At 40.9% G+C, this 13479-nt stretch overlaps 3 protein-coding genes and 1 long non-coding RNA gene across 4 annotated transcripts; 3 read left to right on the top strand and 1 right to left on the bottom strand.

The window, feature by feature from the left end:
- Positions 1–646: 646 nt before the first annotated feature.
- On the top strand, positions 647–3003 carry msrb2 (methionine sulfoxide reductase B2). The gene is made up of 5 exons (XM_022190010.2): positions 647–901; positions 1356–1453; positions 2024–2100; positions 2299–2446; positions 2621–3003. The coding sequence occupies exons 1-5, from the start codon at positions 787–789 to the stop codon at positions 2750–2752; spliced, it is 570 nt and encodes a 189-aa protein (XP_022045702.2). The 5' UTR covers positions 647–786; the 3' UTR covers positions 2753–3003.
- A 708-nt stretch (positions 3004–3711) lies between these two features.
- On the top strand, positions 3712–9922 carry c8g (complement component 8, gamma polypeptide). Its single transcript, XM_022190011.2, has 7 exons — positions 3712–4043; positions 4806–4951; positions 5917–5987; positions 6082–6189; positions 6294–6398; positions 6560–6595; positions 9780–9922. The coding sequence occupies exons 1-7, from the start codon at positions 3861–3863 to the stop codon at positions 9797–9799; spliced, it is 669 nt and encodes a 222-aa protein (XP_022045703.1). The 5' UTR covers positions 3712–3860; the 3' UTR covers positions 9800–9922.
- LOC127531368 (uncharacterized) lies at positions 8406–12212 on the bottom strand. The gene is made up of 2 exons (XR_007938423.1): positions 12108–12212; positions 8406–11837 (listed from the first exon to the last, which is right to left on the bottom strand). It is a non-coding gene; the product is annotated as an uncharacterized LOC127531368 (long non-coding RNA).
- On the top strand, positions 11144–12736 carry LOC110948473 (lipocalin-like). Its single transcript, XM_022190013.2, has 6 exons — positions 11144–11287; positions 11501–11640; positions 11736–11815; positions 11908–12021; positions 12121–12222; positions 12338–12736. Exons 1-6 carry the CDS (start codon positions 11192–11194, stop codon positions 12355–12357), a joined length of 552 nt encoding a protein of 183 aa, XP_022045705.1. The 5' UTR covers positions 11144–11191; the 3' UTR covers positions 12358–12736.
- Positions 12737–13479: the final 743 nt, after the last annotated feature.

The following is a 13479-nucleotide window of genomic DNA, read 5'->3' as shown; positions in this document are numbered from 1 at the left end:
TCTGTCCAATGAGACACAGTGAAATGCTTAAATTGCTGTTTTCTGTTTAACTTAAAAAATATATATACAGCATATATACCTCCATAATTATTGGCACCCCTGGTTAAGATGTGTTAAAAGCCTTAACATAAACTCAACTTTTACTGCAGAAGCATACTCTCACACTGAAAATTATACAAAAATGTATTATAGGAGAAGATTAGGTGCTGTTTTGTTGGCGAAAGGGGGTTGTACAAAGTCTTAACATGGGGGATGCTAATAATTGAGGCACACATGATTTGATGAAAAATAATTATTTCTTAATGTGTGATTCCTCCCCCCCCCACCCCACTGAATAAATGCACTTGAATTTAAAAGTCTCAAATAAGTTACTTTTTTTGCAAATCGGGGAGGCGATGTTTTAATTTATGTAAAAGAACACAGACAGTTCAAGTATCATGACAAAATTTTGAACAGTTTTTCTTTTTTAATGAGTTATTTGCTTTTGTTGTTGTTAGGATTTCCAACAGAGTCAACCACATTCATATCCATTCAGTGCAGCTCTTTACTTGTCATGTGTACTTTTTAACCAATTGCTGGCAATAAAAGGGCAGTAAACTGATTCCACTTTGACCCATATATAACAGGAAACGTGATTTTTGACCGGGTCACGGCTCTATCAGCGTGGATCAGCGCAGGGAGGACCGGCAAGAACTCGCCGCGGCATGACCGATCCCGATGCAGCAGTAGCTCCACTCCAGCCTGCACTTGACTTCCCTCACACTTGACTCTCTGCAGGCAGCAAACATGTCTCGATTCGTCGGCCGTCTCTTCCTAGTTGCTTCTCAGCACGCCTCAGCAAGATCTGCGGTGTTACCGAGGAGGATCCCGGTGTTCATCCGCCCCGTATCCACATCTCCAGGTACCGAGCTGAGCTTTTTGGTGACTTTTTTCTGTCTCCTGTCACAGCGCTGTTTGGTGAAAGCTGCGAGTCTCTGCATCTCTCACACGCATGTTGAACGGGACTTCTTAATGCGTTTGAAGGCGCTTTTTTGGGTGCTTTTGCAGTGAGCAGTGTGGGAGGGAGGCTTGCAAGAGGTACTTGGAATAAACTGAATTGTAAGGCTACTTTAGTTGACAGGATTAAGTGGAATTTTATGCCTCTTTAGAAATTCTTGTGCAGAAATGTAACTTTCTTCTTGCAAACATTTGACTCAGGATCTGTTATTCATTGTTGTGTGTTCTGATTGGGGGGGGGTGGGAATCCTATTAGATACAGATGGTTTTAATGATTTACTTTCACTAGTATTCCTGTGACTGTTTGCTGCACTATTGTATGTTGCACATGTAAAATCTGTGACCTCTAATCTATGCAGGCCTGCAGTCTCTCACACGATACAATAAGACCACAGACTGGCACAAGAAACTGAGCCCAGAACAGTATGTTGTCACCAGAGAAAAAGGGACTGAAGAGGTGAGTATTCAAAGAGAAAATTTATATGATATACCCTGAGATCAATGTACTAGAAATGCAAACATGGCCATCATTTAACCAGGAAACCTCTTTTACAAGGGAGATCTGTTTGAGAACTCACACTATAATATCATAATATAACAACAATGAAAGTCTGGCACAATAAAACAACCAAGAGTTGAGTTACTGTTGTGTGTCCTGAAGGTTATTCCAGGATCAGAGCATAAAACCGTGCAGTGATCTGTGTCAAATCAGCACTTATCTCAGTGTTCCAGACTGACACACATATTATCTCATGAACAACAGCACATTCCCAGATGGACTTTGATCAAAGCCGCAAAGTTAACTTGCGTCAAGTTCAGGCAGCTCGGCAACAAACCTCTCATATGTCATGAATTAACCTCAGCCTCAGATACATGAGTAAGCTTAAAACACAGTTTTGTTTCTGTGCTGCACTCACAAAATCCTTATAAGACTGGTAACATGATTAAATCACCCTCACATGCAACTATTAGACTTGTGTTTCTTCCCCTCATATTGTGTTTTGATGTGTTTGTGGGTCTTTCGTAGCCTTTTAGTGGGATCTACCTGAACCACTATGAGACGGGGATGTACCACTGTGTCTGCTGTGATGCTCCACTTTTCAGGTAACAGTTTGAATCTAACCATTAAAATGACACTTCATACACAAGCCTACACATTGCCTAGAATGGACACTTTCTATAAAACACAATACAGTTTGCAGTTCTGCTATAATGGTGTTGAATGGAGACTCACAGGTATAAGAGAAGTGTGTTGATTCAAAGAGATGTTTACTGAGCAGATGCTCCCTTCTGTCTTCATAGTTCAGAGGCTAAATATGACTCTGGAACAGGCTGGCCAGCGTTCAAAGAGGCTCATGGGACATGGGAGCGCGATGAAAGCCACGCCTCCATCATTCGTCGTCCTGACAACAGCCTGGGTAGTGCCGGGACAGAGGTCCTTTGTAAAAATGTGAGTTTGATTCTGAGCTAATAAGTCCAAATTCTGTTTGTTTAGTGAAGTTGTGCTTGTTAATATACCTGTTTGTGCGTTTATTAAGTAATTTAAAACACGTATCTCAGTCATGCATTAGAATCTGCCATAAATACAGCCACAGCTCTTGATTTTTGTGTGTTTGTCGTATAGTGTGATGCCCACCTTGGCCATTTGTTTGATGATGGGCCCGACCCGACAGGCCAGCGGTTCTGTATCAACAGCGCAGCTCTTATGTTTAAACCCAGAGATAACCACAAACCTGACAAGGATGAGCAGAACTGATGGACTTAAACCACTGAAAACATTATTTTTTACCTGCAAATGAATCACTCTCAGTTTCTTGTTGGGAAACAGTGGATATATGCAGGACATTAGTAGATGAATCAGTTGGTATCTCTCAATGAAAGTCAAATTCATTTTGATTTTTTAAAACTTTTTACTAATGTTTGTATTCAAAATTTTGTGTAAACTAGAATGTCATCTGATGTGAGTTTGTCTCAAATTGCATTTTGAATAAAAAACTTAACACTTCATGTGGGACGTCCTGGATAACAAATTAATATCACACATGTAAAAATGTTTTTAACAGCATTTCTATGTCTGTCAAATGTTTTCATATCTGAAGAAAAATGTCAAAAAAATATGATAGACCCGTTTATCTGTTGGAAAACAAAACACCACACCAGAAGTTCTGTTAGGACATTGTTGACCTGTCTGTGTTAGGAATCATCCATACAAAGCAGAGAATTTGCCAATAATTATCTTTGTTCATCCATCCATTTTCTTCCGCTTATCCGGGGCCGGGTCGCGGAGGCAGCAGGCGAAGCAGGTCGTTCCAGACGGCATTATCTTTGTTCTCAGACTCAAATGTTGTGCCAAACTAGTCTTTAATAAGAATTTATTGCTGTTTCCTGAACTTAAGTAGCACTTCACTATGGTAAATGGTTGTATTTATATAGCGCTTTACACAATACATCACATTCACACACTGATGGCAGAAGCTGCCATGCAAGGCAGCAAACCACAACCACCAGGAGCAATTAGGGGTTCGGTGTCTTGCTCAGGAACACCTCAACATGAGCTCGATGGGCCGAGGATCAAACCGGCAAACTTCCAGTTACAAGATGGCCACTTTACCCACTGAGCCATGCCGCCCCACATGACTATAGCCACATGTCTACCCGTAATCCAAGTTAATGTTTAACATAGCAGGCCAACCTCTGTTTCACAGTTTACCTCCTGCTCTCTGTTTGGAAACTTAGAAAAGAGCAGACTGCAGAGAAAGACAGGGGGAGAGAAACCCAACAGAAAACAGAAAAAAACCCCTAAAAATACAGATAGCCAGTTATCCCACAGGTTAAGGAGATAGTATATTACTGTCAGTGCTAGAATGGCTGGATTGTGGCGTTGCATGCTGGTGGTGGTGCTGTTGATGTGTGTGTGTCTGTGGGATTCCACCGAGGCCGTAGGGGGGGCTAAGAGCCGACCCCGGCCGCAAAAACGACCTCCTAAGAAGCCGAAGGTCGACCCTATTGACCTGGCCCAACCCGCACAGAACATAGATCTACAACAGGTAAGAAACTAGAAGAGTTTCTGCTGCATGTTTGTTGGAGCTAAACATTTACAAAACCTCCATTTATAGCGATCGTCATAGCAATGCTGAGATAAAGATCCGTGAAAAAGCTGCACTACAAAGAGAATAGCTCATTTTAATAAATCGTCTGTTTCCAGGCGGTGGACTGCAGCTGCACCACAGTAAACACATCAGCATGCTGTTACCTGACCTTTGCACACTGACAGCTTGATTCTGTTTCTCGCTTGTTTGTACCATAAATGCCTTGATGTCACATATGAATAGAACTGAAAGAAAATCAGCAGGAATCATAGCAGAGGTGGATAACTTGAGTCAATATAAACACAATGAAGAGTTTTGAGAAGATGGAAGCACTTTGGCGCACCAGCATAAGAAAAGTGCTGCAAATTCTTGTTTTAATCTTGTATGTGGGCATTTAAATGTTTGGGAGCTTCAACACATTTACACAAAGGCCAATTCTAAACAGAGAAATGCTTTATATTATTTAAAGCTTCAAAATATAGCTCTATCCATGAGCTCTGTCATGGATTATTGTGGGGGCTGGTAACGCAGGCTTGTGTAATTGTGTCAATATTGTGTTTGAGGCAATAATGGGATTTTTCAGTGAGACAGAAATCGAACAAATGGGTGAAAAAATTGAAAGAAGGAAGCCAATTCCCCAAAATGCCTTTACTATTTTCCATGAACAAATCGTTTTTTGCCCCCCCTCTGTGTGCTTGATCCTGCTGGTATGTGCTGCAGATGACAGGAACGTGGTACCTCCTGAACACGGCCTCCAAATGCTCCTACCTGATAAATCACGGCACCAAGGTGGAGCCAACAGTCATGACCCTGACACGTCCCGCTGGTTCTAACCAAATGCTGTCTGTTAGCACCAAAACACGGCAGTAAGTAGCACTGCAACTACACACTGTGTCACTGTGATTCTTCAGTTTGTTGATTTGTCAGCAGAGGGAGCAAATCTCTTCACTCACTCATCTCATGCTTTGTGGACATGTGCATGATTTTAATTCTGAACTCTGAAAAACAGGATGAAGAAAGCAGAACAGTTAAATCCAGCAGCTTTCCCGTGATCATTGTTTAAAGTTTTGGGTCGAGCTGACCTGGCTTTCACAGAAAGGCAATACAATACACATTGTAAATGGAAAAAATATGTGCGTTGTTGTTTTTGTTGGACATTCTGGGCACACGTTTGCTGTTACTCGAGGGCTATAACAATTTTATGAGTTATTTTCTCATGCAACATCAACCCACTGAGGTCTGAGGGCATATTTTGGTTTTTGCATATCATACAAAATTGGCATTTTAAAGGCAATTACATATAACACCCTCATTTTTGACATTAAAAACTGTGGAAAAAATGTCAGCTATCTCTTTAAGTCCGCACCCATTTGTTTTAGAGCACTTTATAAAGAGATATTTTGGTTCTAAAGCTGAAAAGTTGAAGCCTGATTTGAGAAATTTTAATGTCTTGTGAAAACATGCTGTTCTGGGGCTTGAAATGGGTTTTAACAAAAGTGTTCGGATCATAAAAGCAGCTGGGTATATGACTAAGTACGGACACTTTTGTGACAAATGTCTAAAATGACATTTTGTGAGATTATTTTTTGACTGAAAGTGTTCCTTGGCACAGTTTTCTTATTCAAAGCAACTGTCTTTTATGTATAAAAAACACAAAAAAGACTATAGTGAACAAATATAATGTGCACTCAAAGGTGTCAAATCAAATGAAGGCTGCAGCTGTATAGAAAACTCTTCTCTTCTCTTCTCTTCTCTTCTCTTCTCTTCTCTTCTCTTCTCTTCTCTTCTCTTCTCTTCTCTTCTCTTCTCTTCTCTTCTCTTCTCTTCTTAGTAATCACCAGTGTTGGGAGATATTGCAGGTCTACCATCTAACTCCGACCTCAGGACGGCTAACGCTTAAAGGTGAACTCTTCTCTTTCAGCATCTTCTTTCTAAACGACAGTAAAAGACAGCATTGCTTTCCATGCTCTTTTTTGCTCTCTGTTGTGTCTACCAGGAGCTCGTCCTGAGTTGAACATAGACATAGTGATCGCTGAGACAGACTACACCTCCTACGCGATCATGTACTACCAGAAACACGGCAAGATCACACTGAAGCTCTATAGTAGGCTCCTTATCAACGTGCTCTTTGTTTGGTACTTTATGTCTAGCAGCCAGTCTGTGGCGCTGCATTGTTTCCCTCATGTTTCTGTTGTGCTGTGTACGCAGGCAGATCTGTAGACGATCTATCAGAGCCAATGTTGACCAAGTTTGAAGAGCTTGCTGAAAAACAAGGCTTGGGACTGGCCTACCTGTTCCCCTTCCCCACGTACAGTAAGTTTATGTCCACCTAAAAAGCCCAACTGAATATCGGTCACAGAAATAATTAATGTAAACTAGCATAATAAACCACAGGCATGGAATGTAGCATGACTAGATCTCTAATATTCAACATTTTGTGCGCAACTGTGGGCTAATTGTGTTTTCATTTCTAGGCCATTGTGGTGCTGTGGACCGAGATCATATAATCAGTAAGTTAACTGTGCTTTTAAATCAAATATAATCTCAACAACAATCAGTCAAATGGTAGTAGGTATTAGATCAAAAGGAAGAAAGGCTAATGACTTTAGCACTTACATGAAGAAAGGTTCTGAATAGAGCGGCTGACAAACTCATTTAAATCACCATCGTGTGCCAACCTGTGTAAAATGTCACCTTCAAACAGGAAGGATTTTGAGAACTTCAAATGGTTTCCTGGTTCTCTCGCTGTCGGTGTAGGTTGCAGGTTTAATCTATAGTGTGTTAAGTATTTTCACAGGCCATTGCACTCTGCAGTGCATTGAGAAACTTCTCCAGGCTCTGTACTGCTCCAGACTTATTTCATGCATTTCAGCCTGTACAGTGTGACTGTGAGAAGCTGCACTGCTTCAGTACATTACATGTCGATCATCATTTCACCTTTAGCCTCGCTTCTGGTGTGTGCCTGTGACTCAATCTGAAATGACTTTTTTTTTTTTTTTGTCATTTATAGCTTTTGGAAGAAACACAGCTTCCTTTGTGCTACATGGTCCTTCTGTTCTTTATTTTTTTGGTTTGTTATCGAAGCTGTAGACATGTTTAAATGCAGCAATGTCAGTAAGAGAAGCTATAGTAGACTAATTAGGTGATTAAGTCTGCCAATGCATAATCACTGAAGCACACTTTTTGACACCTTCTCGACTGGGAATGGCATGCTATGACTATTGGCTGCAATTCGTCATATGATTTTTACAAAATTTGTAAAAAAAAAATCAAAAATCCGTATTGAAATTATTAGGAAGGGAGCCGGACAAATGCCGACACCCAGCTTTGGAACCCTGTAGCTCCGTCATACTTTACAGTGGAAACTTTATTTGAAGTTTAATTGGATCATAAGGCTTTGACTGTTATTTGTCTAAATCCGTGTTTTGATTTATTTTACAAACACAGACAATCCACATAATAGACAGATTAAGTGATAGTGAAAATAATCATAAGCTGCAGTTCTAGACTTAACTATGTAAGTGTGAATAAGATTTTTTAACAGTAAAAAACAATATTGTTTACACATAATAATGTCCAATTTTAACCTTTTTTAAACAATATATCCATCACATATGCCATTTTATATTAAAATATGTGCTTTTATTTTTGATATTTTAAATACGTTTAATATTTTTTCAGTCGTGTAATTCTCTAACTCTTATTGGAATACTTTAAATGAGGGAAACATGCTGCATGTTTTTTTCATTAAAAAGGAATGGGACTTTAACAAGTATGAGACAAGGAAATTCATGAATGTGGAGTTTTAAAGTAAGCCCCATTGTTAGCTTGGAAAAGAAAAGTTAACATGATGCACTGAGGTACAATACAGTATATGGTAGAAAACAGGGACTCTGAAATAGGCTGACTTTTCAAAAACAGATAGCTTCCCCCTGCAATAAGCTGTCAAAACAAAATCTCTCTGATCTTCAAAGAAGCTTACAAGACAGTACTTCCTTCTCTTTCTTTCTCATACACGTATGATGGACAAATCATTTGTACATTTGAATTCACTTTCAAAATAAGAATCCATTCTGAGGAACAGAGTTTAATGAGCGGCTGCATTTCATAGCCCACAAAAAACACTTGCAAAGCTCAGAGATGTTAAAAGTAACTATAATACAGCTATAATATCATGTTGTTCAAGTACTGACTGGATGTATGTTATTGGAATGTAGCGTAATGTGTGTTGGAAATCAGCCTATTCTACAATTAAACAAACCAACAGAACATGTGTAAGGCTATTTCTGCCCAGGTCTTTTGATGGAGTAGTCAGGAGACTTCTTGTTAAAATCAAAAGTATTTATTACAGCAAAACTGAATGTGCGATACAGAGCTCTGGGCCTGAATCCTCTGTCCCGAACCACCAACAAGTGTTCAGTCAGTTCGGATGGATTCAGACTGCTAACTGTTCCTGACCCAGTCTTCTTATACTCTAACAGTGTGTATAGCTATCTATCTAGGCTGGCCGTCCCCTCCGGTGCTGCGTTGCTCCGCTCTCCTCTGTCACAGCTGATGTTTTGTCGTTATCACTCTCGTAGGAATGACTTCACCGCTGCAAAGCAAGATTAGAGACTGCACACACAACAAGCTCATGTTCTTTACTGATTATGGCTTATGTCAAAAACTATCTGTACCTTTGTTATCAAAAACTGTCTGTACTTTGATTATCAGTCACTTTATGTCTTGATCATCCTTGCATTCAATCAGATGAGTAATAAGTAAAATAAAGCTGGACTTATCTTCTTTGTTTCATTACAGTCACACCGTGGTAATGATGCTCTTGACCTTCCTATTCCTCAGAACCAATGCAACTCTTTAATATGCACTCTTAGCAAATTATAAAACACAACCATTTCCCACAGTGGCTCCTTTATTAGTTACTGATGTTATAAAAGCTGATACAGGTTTAAAAGGTCTACAAGGTTTTAGAAAGATATTTTACAGTGATAGTAGGACAACAAAGCGTGTGCAATCCAGGAAGAAGACACCACTAAAGGTTTTAATATACAGCATGTTTTATTGAAATTAAAGGTGGAGTATTCTGATGTGATAGCCCTGGCTCTGATCTACACAATGGTATTCCAGCACGCCTCAATCACAGCACAGAGGATCAGGAAGGGGGAAGGGAGATGGAAGGAAAAGCAGGTGGTAGGAGTGAGAGGGATATTTCACTGAGCACGTGCTAAATATCAGCAATCTTTCTCCATAATTGCACACTCCACCTTTTAGTGATAAAGCACAGCTGAAATACGGTCCTTACTGAGTGTACGTCTCTGAGATTGCTACTTGGGTTCACGAGAATCCTTTCCAAAATGGGAAAGATCTAACAGACTTATGATACCTTCACCGTTTTCACCATGTAATAACAGGCCACAACTTCACAACGCATTAACAAAATGTGCAGATGTGCATTTACGAGCAGCGTCCGACTATTTATTTGATGAAAATGTGTTTGGAAAGCAAAATGACAGCAAGAGAGAGAGGCAATGGACCATCCCTAACATTTGTTCCTGCAGGCCGTGCATGTGAGCACGTGTGAAACAAGCAGTTTTTTAACTTTGTCAACAACATGTTATCCAACTCTCACTGCCTGCCGAAAACATCAGCACAGCTTCCATGTAATTTACCCTGTCAACACTCCTTGTTTTACAGACTGTGTCCCCACATGTTGAAGAGGTGGAGCTGCACAATGGGCCACAGAGGGAATGTTGCCGAAAGAACGAACCAGTGCATTAAACTTGTGGAAAAACCTTTAAAATGGTTGCAGAAAAATAAAACAACAACATGAAATCTAATTATTGTCAAATGCTCTCAGCTTAGAAGAAACCTACAGTTTCCTTGCATGCCATCAGCTAATTCTGTGGTGCTGTCATTATCATGTTAGCTGCATCCTGACTTTTCATTCTGGGATAGAAAATGTAGAGTGTGGGACTGCATGCGTGCCCCTGAGGACACAAAATAAGGGGATGGGGGTTGTGGCCGGAGATAATTAGACACAGATGTGAAGCACAAAAGGGGTTGTAAGAGTTTGGTTACAAAACCAGGTTACCAAATGCACCCCTCAACAGCTTCCCCCTGGCTCCACCCAGCACGTGTGTGTTTGTGTGTTACATAACCAGCTGATTGCAAGCCGGTGCCTGTCTAGTCTCCGAACAAAGGGAGCTGTGCAGAATTCACTGCTAATCAGCACCTAATGTATTAGGCATTGTGAATTATACAAAGTGTCGCACAATGTAATGGATTAAAGGGAGTTGCTTTCTCAGTAAGCAGAGATCAAGGCAACATTTAAGGTCACACAAGATGATGTGGTTCAATCACCTCTCCCTGATCAATCAGTTGTTATAAAACTGATATCGCTATGTCTTCATGCTTCAAAAGTTTTAAGAAACTGTTAACACTCAAAATAAGAAGTGATCCACATGCAAAGTGGGATCAAATCGCTGGTTATTTATTACAGATAGTAGACCTGGTTTTCACTGTGGAGTCCTTAAATAACACTGCTGCACAGCTCCTGGCCATGCATTTAATATTCACTGCAATTGGTTAATTACCCAGCAAACTGTGAAATGCTTTGATATCTATTCAGATGGAGTTCAGTGGCTCCCAGATGGGCTCCTGGAGATTTGTAAAAGTCTTCCTGATCTCTTGTTGCTGGTGCATTTCGTGGGGCTTCCGTGTGCCATATGGTGAAGACATTTGCACTCTTAACAAACAAACAGCTGTTTTGATAGGCCGGTCATGCCTTTGAAGCATTTGTGGTGGAGGGAGGAGGGGATTGGTGTTAAAAGAACCCCATTATGCACCAACTGCCCCCCTTTTCCTCACCTCCCCTCCTCACCTTCTCCGTCCGCACGTGCCAGTTGTGTAACGGCAGTGATTTGCAGGCGGCTGGGTGAAGGCCAGAGAGTTTTTGTAATGCAGAAGGTAGCGGCAGGAGGGAGGGAGGGAGCAGGGGGAGGGAGGAGACAGAGCATATAAGAAGCCTCCGCTGGCCTTACCACGTTACATCGTCCTGATACTCCTCATCTGCCGGAGAGAAGCTCAGAACACACAAAGAAGAAGCCATGAGGAACACACTGCTGAAGATGCTGGCTGCCTTAATGTGCACGCTGGCCACCTGTGCAGATGTCATGCCTGTGAAAGACTTCAACCTGGAGATGGTAGGAGAAAGAGAGAAATATTTAAATCAACAGGAAAAAGTTTAAGAAAGAGTTATTTAGTATCTGTGGCTGCTTGATGTGTTTGATGCAATCAAGAACTGAGCAAATGTTACTGTCAGGATTATACAAAAGTTTAGAAAACTTCTTAACTACTACTCATTGATTGATTGAGTGAGAAGAATATTCATTATCCTCCTTCCGTCTTTCTTATAGATGGCAGGCAAGTGGTACTTGGTTGGCTTTGCTACCAACGCTCAGTGGTTTGTGAATCACAAGGCATCGATGAAGTCAGGCGTTGCTCAGCTATCGCCAACTGAAGGAGGAGACCTGGACCTCTCTTATTCCAAACTGAAGTGAGTGATTCCTATCAAACTAAAACATCCTAGTGGTCAGGTTTTTTTTAGGAAGATTAACACATGAACTGATTTTGGTTTCTCTCTTATTTCAGTGCTGATGGTACCTGCTGGAGAATGACTCACCTGGCTAGGAAAACTGAAACCCCTGGACGCTTCACCTTCCATAGCCAGGGTGAGTAGAGAGCACGCAAACACTAAGACACACAGGAGAGACATAAAGACAGGGCATTAACAGCATGACTTTGCTATTTCTGCATTCCTCAGCTTGGAACAATGACAACGACATGCGCATTGTTGATGTTGTGTACAACGACTATGCTCTGGTCCACACCATCAAGACAAAGGACGGCGTGTCTGAGGTCCTCAACAAGCTTTACAGTAAGTTCTGCTCATTAGCATCACAGCAGCCCTCTGGGAAAGCATTTTGCATTCGGTGTTTGGTGCATCTGGAAGTTATGACTCACTCCGTGTTTGCAGGTCGTACTCCTGAGACCAGTGCTGTCCTGCAGCAGAAGTTCACGCAGTACTCTTTGGACACTGGCATCCTGGCTGACAACATCGCTATCCTGCCAAAGAATGGTAAGTTATCAAAACAGAAAAACCCATGCAGACCTTTTTCATCATAAACGCACTGTGATCGATTGTGTAAGTGCTTCAAACCTTTGCTCACTTTCTTCCTCACGTGTTGTTCCAGCCGAGTGTCCTGCGCCCTGAAGCGTCCCCATCCTACACCCTCCGCCCTTCTTCTCTCCGTCTTTTAGCAAGTGCCAGGCTTTCATCTCACGGGGGAGCCTTGCCCCCTTCCTCACTGTGATGTGTGCAGCGTCACAAAGCTACACTTGGGGCGATGAAACGCAAGCATTTCCCACTAATCGCCGCTACATACCAAAGACCAACCCTGATCCTGGTTCAGATTTCACGCGTCTCCCAACTTTTGCATTAACTGTGGCATCATAGTGGAAGAACAAAGGGCTGATTGTGAGAGAAAAAAAAGGGAAGGAAAAAGTAAGAATGTATAAGCTGTTGGTGTGTTTTGTAACTGCTGATTTCTTTTGTAGTTTTGTTTTCTTTTATTAAAAAGAACTTAAAACAATGTTTGTGAGTTCAGAGTTGTTCTTTTAGTGGTCAGAAATTCAAGTCTATGAACTCCTGGAAGCCACATTGGTACGACACTGATGTTACATACTGCCCCCTATTGGTTAACTGTTATAAAAGCTGCTATTAAACTGCATTCTGCATTAGTAGAGTGCATAGTGTTTGTCAGAAGGGTTACTGATGAGCTGCAACTATGTACATATGTGGTTGCAGCACATATGGTTTAGATTAGGACGTTGTGGATGAACATAATGAAATGTCGTTATATAAACTGATTATGGGGTGGTTTATTTCCAGAGTAACAGTACTGGATCTGTTCTGGTTCTCACATAATAAGACTAAAAAGACTTCTCTATACTTGCCTGTAAAACTGTAAAAGCAGGTGTTGCTTTATATTTATGATTTTTTTTAACTCTCTCATGATGTAATGTAGTTAACTTTTTCCACTTATATTTAATAGTGTACTTACTGCTCATTCCATAAAGTTTGTTGTTTTCTGAGTGTTTTTAGACTGCAGTACAGAATTCCTCTTACAAAAAACGGTTTTCTTCCTAAAGAACCTGCACCATGTTTCCACAAGAGGGCAGTATGGCACAAATGAAGCAAAATAACTGACAATAAATTCAGTTATTTTAGCCATAATCGCAGCTTAAGTGACCCAGTGTCAACAGTCATTGTAACTGTGATGAATTCCCACCAAGTGTCCTTTTATCTCTCACCTCACCCTCTCTAACTCTCTTT

Source organism: Acanthochromis polyacanthus, chromosome 20, assembly GCF_021347895.1.
Source record: "Acanthochromis polyacanthus isolate Apoly-LR-REF ecotype Palm Island chromosome 20, KAUST_Apoly_ChrSc, whole genome shotgun sequence".
Lineage (NCBI taxonomy): Eukaryota > Metazoa > Chordata > Actinopteri > Pomacentridae > Acanthochromis > Acanthochromis polyacanthus.
Note: the sequence above shows the minus strand (reverse complement) of the source record. Positions and strands in the feature narration are given on the sequence as shown.

Excerpts from the sequence above, each read along its gene's own strand:
- c8g (XM_022190011.2), top strand. The coding sequence starts at position 3,861 with ATGGCTGGATTGTGGCGTTGCATGCTGGTGGTGGTGCTGTTGATGTGT. Across the intron at positions 4,044-4,805 it reads AGAACATAGATCTACAACAG|ATGACAGGAACGTGGTACCT; the intron begins GTAAGAAACTAG and ends TATGTGCTGCAG. Across the intron at positions 4,952-5,916 it reads GTTAGCACCAAAACACGGCA|TAATCACCAGTGTTGGGAGA; the intron begins GTAAGTAGCACT and ends TTCTCTTCTTAG.
- msrb2 (XM_022190010.2), top strand. The coding sequence starts at position 787 with ATGTCTCGATTCGTCGGCCGTCTCTTCCTAGTTGCTTCTCAGCACGCC. Across the intron at positions 902-1,355 it reads CCCCGTATCCACATCTCCAG|GCCTGCAGTCTCTCACACGA; the intron begins GTACCGAGCTGA and ends TAATCTATGCAG. Across the intron at positions 2,447-2,620 it reads CAGAGGTCCTTTGTAAAAAT|TGTGATGCCCACCTTGGCCA; the intron begins GTGAGTTTGATT and ends TTTGTCGTATAG.
- LOC110948473 (XM_022190013.2), top strand. The coding sequence starts at position 11,192 with ATGAGGAACACACTGCTGAAGATGCTGGCTGCCTTAATGTGCACGCTG. Across the intron at positions 11,641-11,735 it reads CTCTCTTATTCCAAACTGAA|TGCTGATGGTACCTGCTGGA; the intron begins GTGAGTGATTCC and ends CTCTTATTTCAG. Across the intron at positions 12,223-12,337 it reads CGCTATCCTGCCAAAGAATG|CCGAGTGTCCTGCGCCCTGA; the intron begins GTAAGTTATCAA and ends GTGTTGTTCCAG.